Consider the following 21807-nt stretch of genomic DNA (forward strand, 5'->3'; position numbering starts at 1 on the left):
TAGATCCTATCCCCTTGTATAGGCTTGATAGACTCTCTATAAACCTTATTGTATTGTTTTCCCTTGAAAAGCAAAGGCAAATACAATGGACCAATACCATGGACAAATGCCGCGGTAAATACCATGGGCAGCTTCTGTCCACTTTGACCATATCAAGAAAAAAGAATCTTACATAAGATTTGAGAAAGAGAGCCAAGGCTGACCAGCATGACAAATTGGTGAAGGATTTGGTGTTGCTCTTGCATGAGACCACCCTCTTCACCTCTGGGTTCAGTTTGGTGGAGCCAAACACATTTGCTGCCAGAACCCTTAGAATGTTGAAGCTCGGGCTTAGCATCGAGGACGACGCCACCACGAGCAGTAGCACAAGACCAGAGAGAGAGTTCATTAAATATGAAATTGATATGGGAGAGATATGCTTTCATCATGCGAGAAAGCCTAAAGTATGCCTTAGTTTGGTGTACGAGCACGACAAAGACCTCGTATGGTTTGACTCAACTGAATTATGGTAAAAATCACCCCATACAATGTGTTCCATACAAACTTCACCATGTGTTGGTTGTAAGTATGTTTTGATATGCCACAATTATGTTTATGAAATGATCCTTACACATCCAGTTTGCTGCAATGGTGGCGGTAAAATGCAATAATGGTGGTAAAATATTTATTTCGGTGTCACTGCTTTTAGTTTTGACTTTGTTCCTTAACGTGCAATGAGTGAGGTCTCTTTCACAATGCAAAAATTATCAGCCCTGCATTACATATTAGGCTTGAAGGCTTGATAGGTGATGGCCAACATATTGAGTTATAACAATATGGGCAAGATGCAAGATGGTGATTATTTATTTTCAATGTCTTTGCAATCCTGGATTTAGTAAAGCATATTGAGATTCACGATCTCAATTTGAAGTTATTTTGTTAGAATTTGTGACTCTAATAAATAATAGGGAAGTATGGAGATCCAAGACTACCATTAATGGAATTTGGTCCAAGGGCATATTGAGATTCACGACCTCAATTTGAAGTTATTTTGTTAGAATTCGTGACTCTAATAAATAACAGGGAAGTATGGAGATCCAAGACTACCATTAATGGAATTTGGTCCAAGGATAACATGTGACCGTGATGATGAGTTTAATAAAGAGCTCTTCATACTCTTCCAAAGAAGTGATTAGTAATGTTTTGTTTTGTTTTCTAAAAAGCGCAAAACTAATTGATGAACAAAGTAATATAATTAAATTAGTGGTTCTCGATGTTCTTTGTTGCCGAGAGAACATATCGCTATTTTGATTATGTGAGTCGTTATATGCTGGTGGGTTTTGTTGTCCTTCGGGCTTTAAGAGCATCAGTTACAGGTTATTTTTATGAGTTCCTTGTGTGTTAGAAAGGTCAATTGTATAATTGATGGCTGGATACACTCAGTGTCCAGACAACTCACCTATATAACTATCAAAATTGTAGTTCGCTGCATTTTTTATAGATGTGAGTTAGTCCATAGGGTGGTTCAGTGTCGAGATTGTCCTTTGGGAAGTCATGAAGTGTCAATTCTACAATGTTCATCAACGATGGTCAGAGGCAATGATATTTTAAATGGAGGTCAAGTGATAGGTCGAAGTTGGGTCGTAAAGAAAAAGCGGTGTCTACGAAATTCCAAAGCAAATGTGAGTGTTGATGAAGACTGGTCAGACAAATATGACTTATATGTGAATTGTATTAATCTTTGTAATATTAAATTTGTAATGTAAGCATTCAGGGAGGGACTTGGAATTAACACTTACAGTAGTATATAGACAGGTTTGGTTTGTTAAGAGATTTTCTCAGCAATACTCTCCTAGTTTAGGATCTGTTGGATCTCATTAACATTATATATGTGTGATGTATTTTGGTTTTGAAATATAATATACAAATCGTTTTTGTGTGTAATCTATGTACCATGACTCTTCCTCACATTCCTAATTAATGAAACATGTCGTCTTCAAATCTTTTAAGAAACCTTTTATGAACATTTTCCAATGGTTTAAAAAACTACTAAATTTTTTAAACCATGTCAACAATCATAAGTATCACCTTTTAATACAATGATTGCTATTGATATCTTTTCTAATTCATCATAAAGTGGGTTCATAGTGAAAATCCTCTCAATTTTATTAACCTACATTACTGCCTTTGGGGTATCCCATTTTTTTTATTTATCTTCATACTTTTTTTAACTAGTGTAAGAGTTTGATCTTGGTCGTGGTTTTTTTACTAAGATTTGTATTAATAATGCATCTACCCTTTTAGCTACTCACGAACCATTGATGTTAAATGATGACCACTGTAAAGTTGAATCCAACTTTGTATAAAATGCAAACATATGCCGGAAGGTAACACTCAAATATGCATAGATGGATCTGGTGTTAACAGATCCTACACTACCATACGTGCTAAAAAAAATCCCAAAATATCCTAAATCACACTACAAAGACCAAGATGATCATCGTATTTCAGACTTGATAAACTTACTTCATTTAAAGTATGATGAATGACAAAATATCCTATTTCAAATTTGAGGTATGTGAAATTTCAAAATTTAGAAAATTTGTTAATTATATATATTCTTCTAAAACGATATCTCCATATCCTGAAAGCTTGAAAATGGAATGCCCATGCTGGTATCTCTATTCTCTTTTGAATCCATTTGTAATGCAATTAAAGAGTAATATATATTCATGAGAAAAGATGCAGCTTATATTAAAAAAATACGATTAAAAAATAACATGAAAATGAATATATGCCTACCTAAAGGACAAGAGAAAAGGCTCGAGGTCAGATTGTGCCTTTACAGAAAAACCAGTTTTACAACATTCAGCTAGATATGCTGTCATGTTTTCTCAAAAAGCATTTAAACCAAAAATTATGAACTGTGGGATGAAAATTGAACTTACTGCCAAGCCTTCACAAGTCCTATTATTGTCAAAGCATATGGTCTCATTCAGATTTTCAGCCACACCCTTGTTATCATCATGGAGCAATCGCCTGAGCATTTACAAGTGAGTAACAGTTAGTAAAATACATGATTGAAGAAACATAAATAATAACAAGTCCGATGAAAAATCAATGTCAACCTATGTAACATGATCTCTAGTTCTCCATCAAAAATGCTTGAACCGCCGATGGAACGATCAACAAGTAAAGAAAGATCTGTCTTATTGTCTTTCAAGTAGATGCCTAGATTTAACTGCACATTCACATCACACAAATTTTGAGGTAAAAAGTGAGTTTCAAAACCAATAAAAAAAAAAAAAATGTGTTACCAACATCAAATTTAAAATAACCAATAGGATTAGATATGATGACATCAACCATAAGAAAAAAATATTTTTGGAGGGCAAGAGAAACATAAAATTTTTAATTGTATTTAAAACTTTCTCCCTGTAAGGTTTCTCAAAATTCAAATGCCTATACAACTTATTTCCTTACCAGGTTTCTCAAAATTCAAAATTTAGGCATTTGTTGGATGTGGAATTAAATTCCACATCCAATGAGTTCCCACTTTGCATATTTTTAATAGAATCATTGTGAGATAAATTGGAATAGAAAATATGTGGTGGATCTATCAAAAGCATGTAGAATATAATTCTGCATCCAATGAGTCATTACACTTCAAAATAACTGAAAATACACTAAAAAATTAATTTGTTTTTTTTTGCTTTGAAAATTCATTACTCTTACTTTATTATTTTAACTATTTTCTTTAGAAAATCCATTTTAAACCTCAAAATTTATCCCATAACAATTAGCTTGATTACATACATTAAACTTAAAAAGAAAGGTTAAAAATGGTTCTAACAAGATGCTCAATTCACACCAGTAAATTTGTTTTATTCAGGAACAACGCCTCGCTAACATCTGATAAGAAATCCATCAGTACAGAATTCTTATGAACTATCACGTACTCTCCTCGCTTTTTCATATTAGAAAGTGATATTTCATAGATAGTATACCAACTTTTTTTATCGTGTCACAAAATCCTGGAATCTTGCTTAACATGACACGATTTACTACAGTAGTGAGCACCATTAGGCAGTTCTGTCTTGATTGCATATTATTTTTTAGGTGCGAAAATTAATATTACAAATAAATCTTGTCTTTTATAAATTCAAAAGTATAAATAAATTCAGATATTTTTATTAATGTCCAACGAATGTCCACAATAAGTAGGTCAATTGGACTCAAAAGTATAACAATGTAAATACATAGTGAAAGTGCAAAAGCAAATACTTGAGTAGTGAGCGCTATTCAAGTATATTTTATCTGGGTAGTACTATCTTGATTGCATATTATTCATTATATTGGAAAATTAAATCATGCATTTCATGAACTCAAAAGTTTAAATAACTTTGGATAATTTTATTAATATCTAACAAATGACTACAATATGTAGGTCAATGGGATTTTGTTAATTTTAGATAACAATGTTATGTTCTATGCTTTAGAGCAATTTACTTCAATTTTTCTTATTAGCCCAATATCAATTTCCAGATAAGCAATCACATTAACATTGATAATAAATGCAGATATAACATAAACAAACGCAAAAGACAAGCCAAGACAAGAGGACACAACATTTGGCAAATGCCAGGGAAAAACCCCCATATGGGGAAAACCCTTTGATGAAATCTTCTTATTGAATCAAAAGTTCAACAGAGAGAGAGAGTACATTATGCAAAATTTACTTGCCCAATCACTATAAAATAGTCCAGTCAAACTACAGTCAACAGGATGCCCTAACCAGAAAGTCAACATTGGTCAAACCAAAGAAAGTCTCCTCCAAATTAGCTTGGTCAATCCTAGTCCACTCAGCCTCCAAAGACAATCCGATTTAGCCCAACAGTCCTGAAAATTCGGTCAAAATCGGTCAATGCACAATCAATTCTGCGGTCAATGCAGGTCAAACAACAACAAATTCCCCAATTTATGTGCCAAGAGATGCAGTCTAAGGAAATCGGATTTCCTGCCTAAAAAATGCAGTCAAAGGAGTGAGTTTGACCCTCAGTCAACACTGCTACAGATGGCCCAAAAACAATCCTAAAATTCTAGCATGAAATTTTGGGTCAACCCAAGTCAACACATGAAGAAGAAGAGTTGCTCCTTTGTTGTACGAACCAATGAGGAGAGGAGAGAGAAAGATGTGTATCCAAATGAGGAAAATGCTTCTTCTATTTATACACAATGTTGAGGGTGAAGAGGCACGTCTGTTGGGCTTCATCAGCCTACATTAGACTTCAGGCTGACCTTGGCAATTTGTCCATAGAAGAAATAAATTCATAATTCCATTTTTGCTTGTCAGAATGAGATGATCTTTAGATCAATTCTGCACCTCTTGGAAAGAGGAATCCAATAAAAATATCATCTCCATCATATGAGTTGTCCAAGGTGAAGTTTGGCCCTAGTTTCCAATTTTTACACTCCCTCTCAACTAGGGAGAAATCCTGCTGCTAAATCATCTGACAATCTGTCCCATCTTTGTTATCCATGCTATGCTCTGCTGAACCATGAAGAAATAATGAAGAAGAAATGATCGAAAATGTATCATACCACTGTCCACTCACTCGAAGTCAGTCTCCATTGATCCCAGATCAATATCAAACATCCTAGCATAGGGAGTACGATAGTACACGATGCATCCGTCGATAGTACTATGGTCCCTATCCTCATTTTCGAACTCATTGGTCAGACATGAGGTACTTCCCATGAGTCTCAGACTGCATGGGTAGGATATATTGGCAGGAGAAGGTGAACCACTCATCCTGCTCATATGCCATAGGAGAAGGTGAACCACTCATCCTGCTCATATGCCATAGGAGAAGGTGAACCACTCATCCTACTCATATGCCATAGGAGAAGGTGAACCACTCATCTTATGCATATATCAACCATCATGAGGTATCACAGGGGAAGGTGAACCACTCACCCTGTACACAGCGCACCACTAGGGGAAGGTGAACCACTCACCCTGTACACAATGCATCACTAGGGGAAGGTGAACCACTCACCCTGTACACAACGCACAACTAGGAAAGGGTGAACCACTCATCCTATGGTCACTCATAGCTCCAAGAAATACCCAGAGTCCCCCGGAGCTCCCAGAGCTCGATATCCAACTCAAACGGGACTCTCATAAGAGGGTCTCTCCATGACTCCAAGTCGTTCACAGAAGGTTAAGAATTTGACCTTCCTGAGGGACTTTGTAAGAATATATGCGACCTGTTCATTAGTCCCAATGTGATGGAGCATAATTGTTCCCCGTTGTACCATATCTCGAATAAAGTGGTACCTGATATCAATATGCTTGGAGTGGTCATGAACCACAAGATTCTCAGAAATACAAATCCCACTTTAGTTGTCGTAGTAGATCACGGTAGTATCCTGCACATGCCCAAACAACTCACTAAAGAGCTTCCTCAACCAAACAACTTCACAGGAGGCCATACTTGCAATAATATATTCGGCCTTAACAGTGCTCAAAGCAATTGATTTCTGCTTCTTGCTCATCCAGGATATCAAAGCAGCACCTAGTGAGAAACAACATCCCAATGTGCTCTTACAATCCACCACACTGCCAGCCCAGTCAGGATCAAAATAACCATAGAGCCTCAAATTCCCGACAGTATATCTCAATCCATAGATGATTGTGCCCTGAAGATATCTCAAGAGATTCTTGGCAACAATCCAATGTATGTGATGAGACTCGACCATAAATTGACTCAATGTATTCACTGCAAAGCATATGTTTGGACAGGAGTTCACCAAGAACATCAGGGCCCCCACGAGTTGACGATACTTAGAAGGATTTCCCAAATCGGTCCTAGCAACACTTCCACATAACTTCATGAAGTTAAGTTCCATCGAAGCAGTCACGGATTTACAATCCACGATCCCAAATCTTTCAAGTAGCTTCACAATGTATTTTCTTTGGGAAAGGAAAATCTCACCTGACTTTTTCCAAACCTCCAAGCCTAGGAAGTAGTGCATCAATCCTAGGTCCTTCATATCAAATTCTGAAGTCAACTCCCTCTTGCATTGATAAATAAGAGGGTCTGCACCTGTCAGAAAGAGATCGTCCACATAAAGTACCAAGATGAGAGGTCTATCATTTTCAACCTTGAAGTAAAGGTTCGGATCCACTTCACTTCTTGTAAAACCCATCTTCATCAGATAGTTGTCAATCTTCTCATACCAAGCCTTGGGAGCTTGCTTCAACCCATAGAGGGCTTTCTTTAACCTGCATACATGTGCCTTTCGATCTAGAACTTCGAACCATGCAAGAAGGCGGTCTTGACATCCATTTGATGTAAATTCCATCCTTGAGAGGCAGTAAGGGCAATGATCGAACAAATGGTAGTATATCGGGCAACTGGTGCAAATATCTCATCATAGTCCACACCTTCCTTTTGAGAGAAGCCTCGAGCAACAAACCTGGCTTTGAACTTTTTATCACTTCCATCAGCTCCATGCTTGATCTTGTAGAGCCATTTTGAGGTGACAATAGATTTGTCCTTGGGTCTAGGGACCACATCCCAGACATCATTTTTCGTAATCTGCTCATAATCTTCGTTCATAGCATCCTTCCAAACTTGGTGCTTCACAGCTTCTTTGAATGTGCAAGGCTCAGTTTGAACAATGGTGCTCATGGCAACTAAGTACCCTTGGTACCTATTTGGCTTCTTACTTTCACGAAATGTCCCCCTTGGTGCAATATGTCTCTCAGCATCTTCGAGAGTGTCCCTAAGCCATGAGGGTCTCCTTTTTGAGGAGGAGGGCTCATGGGGAGGTGGATCAATGGGATCCATCGGTCCTTCAACATCGGGCATCGACTCATCCTGCGGTTCTCCCTGCTTTCCTGTATCTTCTTCTTTGTCCTTCCTTGGAATAGGAAGGTTCCTAATCTTCCCAAGGGTAGCATCTTCATCGAAGGTGACATCATGACTTATTTCCACTTCTCTTTGACTAGGCACATAGATTCTATATGCCTTTGAAGTTTCACTGTAGCCCACAAATGTTCCTTTCTTCCCAGATGCATCCAATTTGCTTCTCTTTTCTTTCGGCACATGAAAATACATGGGGCTACCAAAAATTCTAAAGTGAGAAACATCAGGTTTCTTATTGGTGAAAACTTTTTCGGGAGTTTTGGAGTCCAATGCTTGATGAGGGCATCTATTTTGAACATACACGGTAGTGTTGGCAGCTTCTCCCCATAGGAGTTTCAGAAAGCTTTAATCATGAAGCATGGCACGGGTGGTTTCTATAATGGAATGATTCTTTCTTTCAACAACTCCAATTTTCTCAGGAGTATATGCGGTAGTAGTCTCCCTCTTAATACCAGCTTCTTTACAATAGTCATTGAACTCATTTGATTTATATTCGGTTCCATTATCGGTCCTCAATATTTTGATCTTCTTCCCTATTTGATTTTTGACCAAGGCTTTGAAAGAGAAAAACCATGTGAACACTTCGTCCTTCTTCAAGAAATAAATCCAAGTTTTGCGAGAGAAGTCATCCACAAAGATAGCATAATATTAATAGATCAGAATGAACCAATTGCAAAATACCAGTAGTCTTGCTATCACTTGAGGGGAATGGTCCCCTTGTATGTTTTCCTTCGGCACATCCCTCGCAGAAACCTTCATGTTCTAATTTAAATTCGGGCATACATGTCACCATATTCCTTGCATCAGGTAGGGATTTATAATGAAGATGAGCAAACCTTCGGTGCCATAATTCGGATTGAAGAGATTTGTAAGAAGACATAGCTCCCAATGGCCTTCCTCCAACTTGATATAAGTTTTCAACCTTGAATCCAAGAGTAGATGCTTCTTTGAAATTTCTTTTCCAAACACATACTTTTCCATCAAGGAATGATACTTTGAATCCTTTGTCCTCCATTGTTGAGATAGATACTAGGTTCTTCTTTAGATCGGGTAAATATAGTACTTCTTGTAGATGAATGGTGTTGTCTTGATTCAATTGAAGAGTAACATTCCCAGCTCCTTTCACGAGATAGTTGACATTGTCTCCAAGAATGATTTCCAAATTTGTATCCTTTTCTATCAGATTTGAAAGAGCTTCCTTATATACCCAGTGAAGTGCCTTGAGGCACCACTATCAATCAACCAATTTCCCAAGGTGTCCAGAAGGGAGGCAGTAGAGAGGGTAGATATAAGATAAAATTAGTTTTTCTTGTTATCTACACCATTAGATTCATCATACCTGGAGTTTCTTGATCTTTTGGGAGGTCGACCATTTCCATGTTGAATAGCGGGAGCATTCCTTTTCCCTTTGTTGTTGAACCTGCCATTCCTTTGATTGTTATTGCCCCTGAAATTGTTGCAGTTGTTGTTGTTGTCATCATCCCGAGGTGTATCCCTTTTATTAGGACACTCCCTAGCATAGTGGCCAAACCAGTTACAAATGAAGCATCTACCATTTCTTCCATTTTTGAATCCCGGTCTTCCTTGACATTGCTTCTTTGAACCTACATTGTTCTTCTTTTTAGCATAAGCAGAGAATGCAGTAGGATCATTCCTATTTGAAGGCATGTTTCTCTCTATCATCCTTGTTTTTTCTTGAGTACATCTAGTCAACAATTCATCAAAACCTGGAATCTAGTCATTGTTGAGGATAGTAGTGTTGAACACATCCCATTCACGAGGGAGATCTCCAAGGGAAATGAGAGTGAGCTCCCTGTCAAGAATAACTTCTTCAATTGATAGAAGATCATTTTTTATTTCGGTGATCCTCATGAAGTAGGATTGGATATCTTCTCCTCTTCCCTTCTTTATGTCTTTCAACTTGTTCTTGAGAAAGAGGACTTGGTTTGCATTGCTAGCTTTAAGCATGCTAACAAACTTGTCATACATCTCCTTAGATGTGCCCAAATCGGAGATGTAAGAAAGTTGAAACTAAATGCTTATGAATAGAATCCCTGATGTCTTCCTAGCTTTGACTTCACCTTTCTTGTACTTTGTCTTTGCGACAGCCGTTGCATTTGAAGGAGGCTCAACAATCTTTCCCTGCACATAGTCCATAGCATCATGCTCTTCTAAAGTCAAATCAAGATACAACGTCCATTCATGATAATCAGACTTATCATTGAGATTGTCATCAGATTTGAAGTAAGATGAGGAGGCCATTGAATCTTGTCCTTGTCCAACAATCTCATTGATTTCTTTTCTCACTCTTGCTTGGGATTTGTCTTCACCTCACCTCTGATACCATGTTAATTTTAGATAACAATGATATGTTCTATGCTTTAGAGCAATTTACTTCAATTTTTGTTATTAGCCCAATATCAATTTCTAGATAAGCAATTACATTAACATTGATAGTAAATGCAAATAGAACATAAACAATAAGCAGAAGAAAAGACAAGACAAGAGGACACAATATTTGGCAGATGCCAGGGAAAACCCCAATGTGGGGAAAACCCTTTGCTGAAATCTTCTTATTATTCTTCAAAAGTTCAACAAAGAGAGAGAGAGATTACAATATGCAAAATTTACTTGCCCAATCACTGTAAACTAGTCTAGTCAAACTGCAGTCAACAGGATGCCCTAACCAGAAAGTCAATGTTGGTCAAACCAACAGAAAGTCTCTTCCAAATTAGCTCGGTCAAACCTAGTCAACCTGGCCTCCAAAGATAGTCTGATTCAGCCCAAAACTGTTGATTTTTGGTAGCATCGGATGTGCTCTAGCCTTGAAATTTGAAGGAGACTAAGGCACATGATATCTCCAAGACCCGGAAATCGTTTTAAGAAATTCCACCCGGATGAGGAGTTATTAAAATAATTAATATTTTTTTAATGGGTTCCTAAGTCTAAACTTAGGAAAATAAAAATATTAATGGATATTAATAAAGATAGGGGTGAGAAGCTTCTAAGAGACGAGGATTGAGTCTGTTTTAATCTTAGTCGTTGATTAGAGACTTAATCTCGGTCGTTGATTCATCAACAAAAAAAAGTATAAGAGAAAACTTGAGGATAATTTGGAAACACACCGACAGATACTCAGTATCTCAAGGAAAATCGATTCTCAAGTAAAGGAGATTGACTTCAGAAGGAGAGTTGCAGGGTGGATGAAGAGGAGGGCATCAGCGGCAAGCAGTGACTGAGGAGGAGGTGACGCAGGGACAGTGGGACAGCGCAGAGAGAGACACAGTCCAGAGGAGAGACGTAGCCCTCACGCAGAGGTACGCAGAGTCACGCTAGGCCATGCAGAGTGATGCAGAGGTGACGCAAGAGTGGGAGCAGGGTCTCCAAAGTGTCATAAAGTCTCAAAGGGAAAGTCTCAGGTGTTTTCTTTCAGTTAATCTGTTAAATCATTCCTTGTAAAAGCAATTGCTACTGAAGATTAATAAAGCCCTCATTGCACCGGTTTTCCCGCATTGGGTTTTTTTGGGACAATTGTCCAAAAACAACTGTGTTGATGTGATTGGTTCTTGTGCATGTATTTTTTCTCCGGGTAATTGTGTGATAACTGCAGTAAAATTTATTTTAATATTCATTGAAGGGATTTCGTAAATAACTTATTGTGAATAATAAGTAGGTGAAATAAATCAGTTGCTGCAGTAGAATTTCAGTTTAGAAATTTTCACATGGTATCAAAGCAGAGATCCGGCAACAGGAGAGGAAAAAAGATTATGGTCAAGAGCATGATGTAGAGGCATCCACTCAAGGGGATCCACACAGATTTCTAGAATAATGCACAAGGGACATGAATTACGATTATCCTATGTTAGCTTCCAAATTGGAAGAAGAAGTCGCTTTCTTAGCAAGCTTTGCCTCCTCTGAGGTTTGGTATATAGACAGTGGAGCTTCCTGGCATATGACAAGAATCCGAGAATGTTTTTTAGATTATTAGGAAGAAAGAATGAATTTTCAGATCACCATGGGAAATAAGGAAAAGTGTACTCCAGTAAGAAGAGGTATTGTAGTCTTTCAAACCGAAGCAGGAGAGTGGCTTCAAGCAACCAATGAGTTGGATGTGCCAGGATTGGGGATGAACTTACTCTCTGTATCTCAACTTCAAAACAAGGGCTATGACGTTTTCTTAATTAAGGAGAAAGTATATGTCAAACACCCGAGTTGGAAAAAGAAGGCCCAGATTGGATTCAAAGGTAATAGGTTGTACAAGTTGTAGCTAGAATCACCAATGGCACTGACAGGCAGTAATGGAGACAAAGATTTGAATGAAATATGGCACAGGAGGATGGGAAACTTACACCATGGGGCTCTAAGAATTCTCAGGATGGTGCAAAGGGTGCGCTCTAGGCAAGTATGCCAAAGCAACGTTTTCCAGAAGTAACAATAGGGCTAAGAGTGTGCTAGGATTGATACACTCAGACATCTGTGAACCGATGTCCACAAAAGCTCTTAGTGGTGCCGAATACTTTGTCACCTTCATCAATGACCATTCCAGGAAGACTTGGATCTACTTTCTGAAAACCAAGGATGAGGTTTTTGGTCGATTCAAAGGATTCAAGGCTCTAGTGGAGAATCTGACAGAAAAGAAGATAAAAGTGTTGCGCTCAGACAATGGTGGAGAGTATGTTGACAAGGACTTCACCGATTTTTGTGCTAAGGAAGGCATCAGAAAAAAGTGGACAACTCCCTACAATCTGGAGTGGAATGGAGTAGCAGAAAGGGAAAATAGGACTATTGTGGAAGCAGCTAGGGCAATGTTGTATGATCAGGATATGCCTAAATTCCAGTGGGCAGAAACATGTAGCACGACAGTTTATGCCCAGAATAGGACTCCACACAGGGCATTGGGCAAAATCACTCCGGAGAAGTTCTTCACCACGAAAACACCTACAGTCGGTCATTTCAGGATATTTGGGAGTTTAGCGTATTGCTGTATACCCAAAGAAAAGAGAAAGAAATTATATCAAACTGTTGAGAAAGGATATCTTGTGGGATATAGAAAGAATGCTAAGGCATATAGGGTCTATCTTCCAGGGAGTAGGAAGGTAGTAGTTCGGCGGAATGTAAAGTTCATAGAGTACAGAGCTTTCAAAAAATCCCGAGAAATGCCTTCCGAGGAGCAGCTGAAAGACGAGATGTCGGTCAAACCACTTTGTTGAAGTTCCCTTCATGAGCTTTTTCTGATTTATTCCTACCTACTTGTTAATTTTTCTTTAACAAGTTATTTACAAAGTAAATACTAAAAATAAACACCAGTGCATGCTCAACATATTACAAATCAACAACTAAAAGAAACAAGAACAAACACACTACATGACACCATTATTTTTGGATCAATGTCCTCGGAAAAGCCCAATGCGGGAAAACCGATGTAGCTGTCTGAGGGTTTTCTTATTAAGCAATATCAGAGTACAATCTGGGTGTCGTAACTGGCCTAACCAACAGAGAATTTCCTTAGCAGCTATACCTCACAGTTTGAGAGAAATCTCCTGCTTGAAACCCCGGAAAATCCTTCTGGCAGCTCCTCAGCACAAAACTGCTCTACAACCCTAGCGTTTGCCCAATCTGGATTGTGTCAGCCGCTCTCTGTCTCACGCTGGCCCTGCATCAGCCTTTCTTGGCCTGCGTCAGCCCCAGGAGGCCCTGCATCAGCTTTGGGAGCCTCTGCGTCAGCTACGCTGGCCCCTCTGGTGCTCTGCGCAGCACTTGGCTGCCACTACGTGGCCCTGCATGAGCCCTTGCTGGCTTTGCGTCACCCTCCTTGGCTGCTATGCTGCTCTCCCAGCATAATCTCTGCCTTCTCTGTTCCTCTGTACTCAATGCCCCTCAGTTGCTGTCTCGATCACTGATTCTATCTCTCTTAGCAAACTCCGCTCTAGAGAATAAAATGGCTGATCATCTAGTGTGTTCTCCAAGTGACCCTCAAGCCTCCTCTTATACTTTTCTTGGTCACGATTCGATGGCCGAGATTAAGTCCCTAATCAATGGCTAAGATTAGATCTGCCTTGATCCATGTCTTTTGGACCACTCTAACATAGATTCATATTAATACACATTAATATTTTACTTTCCCTAAGTTTAGACTTAGGGACTCCATTAAAAATATTAATTATTTTAATATCTCCTGATCTGTTTAGAATCTGCCCAAACCCTTTCTGGGTATTGGAGATCTCATGTGCCCCAACCTCTCCACCAAATTTCGTGGCTAGAGCACATCCGATGCTACCCCAAATCAACACACTTCCACATACTGTGGAGAATCCTCAGCCCCATACAAGGCACTATCTGGTGGCCTGCCAATGCCACCTCCTTCGACAATTTTTTGCTAGAGTGTGTTGATTATCTCGTGACCCCACGCATAACCAACATAACCCGAAGACCCATGGAATTCCCTCACACACTGACTAACCACGGATGCTGACTGAAATTCCACTAGCAAATGCACGCGCTCGACTGTTGGGTCAAATATACCACCAATGCCATAGTCAATCTGTGTAACTGGCAAATGGTAGGTAGTCCCACCTGGATCCCAATCCCAACCTGGGCCTCTAGTATCCCCGATGCTTGAACATGCCCATTGACTCTCACTCTGGCCTATAACTGACTCCATACGCCTAGCCCACACCATCGAGTACCAACGCAGAATCTCCTACCATCCGACCCCAAGGAAACGATCGAAAGCACAAACCCCCATACACTGAACTAGCCCTCCAACCTGCGAACACTGCACACTACGCAACTCATGTCATTTCGTCTCGTCAGGCTGGTCAACACATGTAATATGTCTAGGTAACTCCACCTCTCTCGCTCCCCTGTATAAAGGTAGCCTAGCAACGCTGCAAGCCCCATCTATATAGGACTGAAGAGAGCTGCTGTCTGGAAGTATTGCAACTTTGCTTATGGCATGTGCATCTATCTAGTCTAAATCGGTGGTTGGCCCAAAAGATGGCTGCTCGTCCTCCTGCACCATAACCTGCCCCTCCATGACTAGCTCACGTCCCTCTATGTGTTCTCCATGCTGTTGTAAGGGAACTCAGTCATGGCTCTGGGTACCTCTATGTCTCTTAGCACCTCACCTAGGGATGACACCTCATCAACATATGACTTTAGGGGTGTAGGCTTTACTCTCTCCATCAAGGTGTCAACTAGTGCTATCAAAGAGGTCTCCAACAATGGTGACTCTTGCGCCACACTAAGTATATTGATGTGCCTCTCACCATCTTGTGTGTCCTCATGCTCAACCTTCTCCTCAGGCTCCTGACATCTAAAGCCCGATCTCCACCAGCAGAAACGCCCCCTGGTCTCACACTCTAACTTCTCACCTCTATAGGACGATCTCGTCCTTGACCCATGCTTCTCCTCTGGCTCATCCAGAAAATGAGGCATGGTAAGACAACCAAATTGGCCATACGTATGGGTGTTGTATCGCTGGGTTGTGCACACATGCACATGGCTTCTCTTCTCAACATCCCCACCATTTGTTGGATCCTCTCTAGGACCTATTGGTTTTGCCTCCTCAACTGTTGGTTTTGCCTCATCAACTCCTCCATGATCCCCTGCGTACTCTTCCCTTTCTGTGTCACTGGAGTGTCCATAAATTCACCAGTCACTACGCATGCATGGCCAAAACCTCCATGATCTTGCTAGCTCCCCCCACAGCTGGCCAAGATCATGCTCTGATACCACTGTAGTATTCCTAATGGAAAAATTTACAATGATAAAAAAAACATGCAAGACAATTCAACATAAAATTTTCAGTAAACACCAATAAACCCATAAATGCTCCCAAACACACCAAAATGGGCAACCTTATTATATACAACTGTTGGAGTACAATGTGAAATAGAAAGAGGACACCTGGGCTTGCATAAGGCAAGCTACAGGCCTCAAGTGGTCGATATGTCAATGCCCAACTGCTCCAGGAGTTTATCTCCTAGAAGTCTGCGCTGGCCCTAGTAATTCTACATTGCTGGCTGTGTTGAGACCCTAATTTGATCCCTCAAATCTGCCCAGAAAATTCTACAAAATTAGATGTGAGATCCTTGTCAAAAACCCAAAAAGGATTTTCTCTAGTTTTGACACTACAAAATTGATCCCAAATTCTTAGCACTTCACCACCAGTAAATTTCGGTCTATAGGAATTTTTGTCTTTGCAACCCTCCAAAATAGTGGAAAATCTCCCCTTGGGTCCCTTCTAGTTCCCACACAACAAACCAACTCCAAATTCCTCTGATCAAGACCACCCACAACAACTCCCTCTCAACTACTGCACAGGCCTGGGCAGTGACTGCTTAGGCTCAGCAAGAGAAATTCGTACTAGAGAGGCAGACCCACTTCTGCTATGCAATTCTCTTCTCTCCTCCAACAAATTCTGTAAGTAGTGTCCGGTCAATGGTGTGGCTTCTAATTCCGGGCACCAACTCCCCAAAGGATAGCGTAGCTTTGATTCTGCGTCCCAACTTAGCTCAGAAAATTCATGGCACCTATGTTATGCTTCTCCCTGCCTCCACAAGACAATGGCGATACCTTCCTAGGGTGGCACTCGTAGTCCACCGAAGAGAAAGGTGAGTTTTCTCCTTGGGAAACTCTGGTGCTCAACAGCACTTGTGATTCAACTGAACAACTTGAGAAACAACAAAGTTAGTCAAATGATCAAAAGCCCCTAAAATGAGAGCCTAACCTCCAATTTATAGCTAGCCATCCCTCATGCTCCTTGTGGGCTCCACCCATCAAATTCCCTCTCACCCAATTTGAATTCCTCCAAGGGGTGTGTATTCCCTTAGAGTGGCCCCCACTCTCCACTTCCCATCTAATTTCTTGGCTTTTCTAATGTTTGGGGGTGGCACATTTATAGATTTTCCTTTTTCACCCACTTTTCTTGAGTTTATATGCCAAATATTTATTAATTGCCAAAAATTGCAAAATTGAGAATTCCTTTAGCAAAATTATTAATTGGGGACATGACAGATCACGTTGTCCTCTTCCCTTGCTCCTTCTCTACTCTGAATTGCTAGTGCAAACCCAAGGAACCAATTCCCTAATTCCTTGTGCAAGAGCTGATCTTTTAGCTCCTAAATTCTAGTGCATGAGCCAAGGGAAAACTTCCTTCTACCAACTCGCACAAGTCTTCTTCTTGTCACGCTCGCTTACAAGCTTACACACAAAACTAGTGCATACAAGAGTGAATACAATTGTGCCTCCGTTCCTTTTTTTATAGCAAATCAGATGGCTAAAATTAGTGAATTTTCTAATTCAGGAATGCTTTGCAGTTGATTGAGTTAGCATGATTTAACTGCTCAATCAACTCATCATACTTCAGGTCAACCACTTGAAACACAATCACTTGTGTTTTTCCTCAATCAACTCACACTAGAAAATCAAGAACTTGATCTTCAATTTCAACACATCAGTTACTGCAACCTAACTCATCCTAATTTTTAGGGACACTCCCAAATTTTAAGAACTTGATCATGCACAAGAAGGAACTTGAGTTTGACTCCTTGAATTAAGGCACAAATCAAGGAATCAATTTATTGCTACTATTTTCAACAAGCTCCATAAGAAGTTACAAAAGCAAGGATGAGGAGAGGAGAAAGACACACCCCATAGTTAGCAGAAGTCTTGAGAGGAGATCTCATTGATTGAGTGGAGAAGGACTTCCATTCAAGTATGCAAGATTCGAGGAAGGTGTAAGGGTGCAACATAGGAGATCCAAATCAGCCAAGTAGATCAAGGATAGATCTAGGGCTTGATTAGTTGGATTAGATCCATGGTATGTTGTATTTGTAAATTCCTCAGTGGGCCATTATCTCATGATGGGAGCCCAAGTAGGTTTTCATTATTATTAAAGAAGAACTAATTTGATTGGACATAAATTTGTGTGTGTGCTAATGTGTGATTGAGATTGGTTGTGCTTCTATTGAATACTTTTTTGTTTATGTTAAGAACCCATTTGTGATTTTATTTAGTAGATTTGTGATAAATGTGCAATGAATTAATTGCCAGGTTGTTGGGTTTAGAAATTAGCATGGTATCAAAACATAAAATCTAAAATAGATCTCAGAATCATGGTGCCAAGTTCATACGGGCATTGCAGAAGGCCACATTTGACTGCAACCATATGTGGTAGGAAAGAAATTTTATTTGTAGGTGCCAAGGGAAAAGTAGTTGTATGGTGGTAGGGCACATTCATTGAGGTAGGCAAAGGCAATTAGAAGAAAACAAAAATAAAAATAAAAAAGGACTTTTGTGGTGGCTGAAAGCCATGGGGGCTATCAAATCTAGTCACCACATACTAAATCCGCCACAGAGTGTTGCATGAGTGGAAGTCATACGTAGTTTCAGGGCACAAGAGGCAACAAAGATGACTATTTGGAGCTAGGCATGAGGGCATGGGCCGAGAAGAAAAGTCCAACCACAACAGACAAGTAGCATGGCACAGGGACGTATCAAGGGTGCAAATGTGAAAATTTCTAAATAGAAATCCAACTGCTGTGATTAATATTATTACTTCTACTTATTACCTTAGAAATAAGTTATTCACTGTGTTCTTACTGAAAATATCGAAATAAATTCTATTGCAGCCTTCACAATTAAAATACTGCAGAAAGTAAATGCAAAGAAAAATACTGGCACAAATATAACCATGATGACACAATTATTTTTGAACATGTGTCCCCAGAAAAAATCAATGTGGGAAAACCAGTGCAACATATGAGGGTTTCTTTATTATTCTTCAGCAAACATCTCATGTACAAGATACAACCCACCAAAATAGAAGAGGATTTTCTGTGAGAAAATTTACATATGTTTCCTGATAAGTTTCTGATCCAAGATAAGTGCTTATCTTCCCTCTGCATCTCACTGCGTCCTAGCATCAACCTTCTCATGTTGTCCCAGCGTCAAACTGCCCCTGCGCTGTCTCTCACTGCATCACAGCTTTTGCGTTGTCCTCCCTCTGCTTTGCGTCTTATTTCCTTGCACTCCTGACTGATGTTGATACCCTCTCTCCTCTTTTTCACCTGCAACTCACCCTCTGATTCGATTTTCTCTTGCCAAACTTCGACCAGTGAGAAAAATGATCTTACTCGGGTAACTGAGTATCTGCCTCTGGTGTATTCTCCAAGTGTCCATCAAGCCTTCTCTTATAATCCTCTCGTTGATCAATCAACGACCCAGATTAGATCCTAATCAATGGCTAGGATCATATTGACTTGATCTCTGCCTTCTTCTAGAAGTTACACCCATAGTTTACATTAATACCCATTAATTATTTTAATTTCCTAAGTTTGGACATAGGGACCCATTAAAAATAATTAATTATTTTAATAAAACTGTCTCCAGGTGGAATTTCCCAAAACGATTTCTAGGTATTAGAGAATGCATGTGTCCAAGCCTCCTTGCAAAATATGAGACTTAGAGCACCTCCGTTGCTACCAAAATTCAACACTCCCTCTTAGCGAGGAATGTAATTTAGTAATGCAACTTGTTGAAGCATCACCCTGTTCTGTAACATTTCCCTTTGTGTTTCTTGATGCCTGACATCTTGCCCAACAACTATTGTGCAAATATTGCATCTGTATTGCTATTGACCCTGCCACTTGTCAACATCGCATCCATACTACAACTCCCTCTGCCACTGTAACTGAGAAATCACCTATTTCTGCTACTGAAACACATTCTCTACCATACCAATCTGCTCTTTGAACTGAATGAACTTAGCTCTTCCTAGAGCCTTTGTGAGTATCTCTACTACCTAATCTCTTGTGGGGACACATTGTAGTTGTCCTACCCCACGCTGAACAAGTCTCTAATAAAGTGACATTTGATATCAATGTGTTTCGACCAATCATGAAATACTAGATTTTTAGAGGGTTTGATACAACAATGATTATCACAATAAACCCTGGTCGCTTCCATCCTTTTTCTGAACAAACTCACAAGCAATTTTCTAAGCCATATAGCTTCGCATGTAGCTATGCTAGTTGCCATATATTCAACTTCTGTTGAGCTCATAGCTACCGACTTTTGCTTCCTGTTGCACCAAGATATCATTCTTGATCCAACACTGAAGTAGTACCCAGAGGTACTTTTCCGGTCTACTAAACTACCTGCCCAATATACATCTGTGAACCCATTCAATCTGACATCCTCCCCTCGGGAGTATTTCAACCCATATCCGACTGTTCCACGCACATACCTAAGAATGTGTCTAGCTCCTACCCAATGCACCCTTTTCGGTTCCACTATGAACTGACTAAGAGTGTTGACAACAAAGCAAATGATTGGCCTAGTGTTGACCAGATACATGAGTGACCCAATGAGCTGTCTGTACAAGGTGGGGTACACTTCCTTGTCTCATGAAGCATATATTTTCTTCTAGTTGGTGATCATGGGAGTAGCCATGGGTCGACAATCCTGCATTGTGAATCTCTTCAGAATCTGTGTAGCATATCATCCTTGCCCAAGGAAGACCTCCCCATTCTTCTACCAAACTTCCAACCCTAGAAAATAATGCATCAACCCTCATGTTGAATTTAGCTTCAAGATTCTTCTTGCTGTCTTGTATGACCCTACATGATCCTGTTAAAAACAAGTCATCCACATATAGTACCAAAATAAGTGGCTCATTCTCTACCACCAAATAGTAGAGATTGGGATCAGCATCCTTGACAAATCCCAACTGTTGCAAGTAACTATCAATCTGACCATACCATGCTCTGGGTGCCTACTTGAGCCCATACATGGCTTTCTCTAATCTGCATACATGATTTCTCTTCTCATGAGTTTCAAAGCCTTTGAGCTATTCTGTATACACTTCCTCTTTATCACCCAGTTCAAGAATGTTGTCCTGACATCCATTTGGTGGATCTCCTATCCCATTTGAGTTGCTAGGGATATAACGGATCTGATAGAGGTATAACGGACAACTGGGACGAAGGTCTCTTCATAGTCTACGCCTTTCTGTGTGTACCCTTTACCACGAACATAGCCTTGTACTTCTCTATATTCCCATCTGCAGCATACTTGATTTTGTAGATCCATCTTGATCCTGCAACTAATCTATCCTCTGGTCTAGGTACTACTTCCCATATATCATTCGTCATGATAGAATTGTACTCTTCTACCATGGCATCCACCCAAACTTGGTGTTGAATGGTTTCTTGAAAGCTAGAGGATTCTTCAACCTGAGCTACCAATCCCTGGTATCTGTCAGGTTGTCTACGCCGCCTTTTCTAAGTTCTAGGAGCTCCAACAAACTCCTCTGTGTCCCTCAGTGTCTGTCGTACTTCTGCGCTGGTTCTACCAGTAGTGGTGGGAGGTTAAATTAACTCCTGATCCTGTCGTTCAATCTGCTGAGAACTGTCTGGATTTCCTTCATATAAGGAAATACTAGTATTGGTCATTGTACTCGATCCAGGTGTCTATCCTCCTTGCTGCCCCTGCTGTTGCTGGACTAATGGAGCATCTATTGACTGACCTTCTATTGGCATCTCTCGAGATTCCCTGAAAGCTCTATCCTCCATGAACTTCGTATCCTGTCTCACTACAATCTTCTCACTGCTACAAATGTAGATTTTGTATGCCTTTGAGGTCTTGTTATATCCTACGAGATACCCCTTTTCTGCAATTTGATCCAGTTTACTGCGCTTCTCGTCTGGAATGTGACAATATGCCACACTTCCAAATATCCTGAGATGACTGACTTCCGGCTTCTTCCCTGTGAAGACTCCTTCGGGCGTTTTCTTCCCCAATGCTCTATGAGGAGTTCTATTCTGGATATACACCGTCGTGTTGCAAGCTTCCGCCCATAAGAACTTAGGTAGATCCTGATCATACAACA

General features: G+C 39.9%; 1 protein-coding gene across 1 annotated transcript in view; it reads right to left on the reverse strand.

Annotated features, from left to right (window-relative positions):
• LOC149225744 (putative alpha-mannosidase At5g13980) overlaps positions 1–21807 on the reverse strand; it is a 67354-nt gene that overhangs the window by 22347 nt on the left and 23200 nt on the right. Inside the window, exons 2-3 of the mRNA XM_089380006.1 lie at positions 3108–3220; positions 2928–3018 (exon numbers count right to left, since the gene is read on the reverse strand). Coding sequence (XP_089236132.1) covers positions 2928–3018; positions 3108–3118 — 102 coding nt within the window. The 5' untranslated portion in view covers positions 3119–3220. The remainder of the gene's footprint in view (positions 1–2927; positions 3019–3107; positions 3221–21807) is intronic.

This window comes from Pinus tabuliformis, chromosome J (genome assembly GCF_031772625.1).
Source record: "Pinus tabuliformis cultivar Carrire ecotype Pingquan chromosome J, CPIR1, whole genome shotgun sequence".
NCBI classification, from domain to species: Eukaryota; Viridiplantae; Streptophyta; class Pinopsida; order Pinales; family Pinaceae; genus Pinus; species Pinus tabuliformis.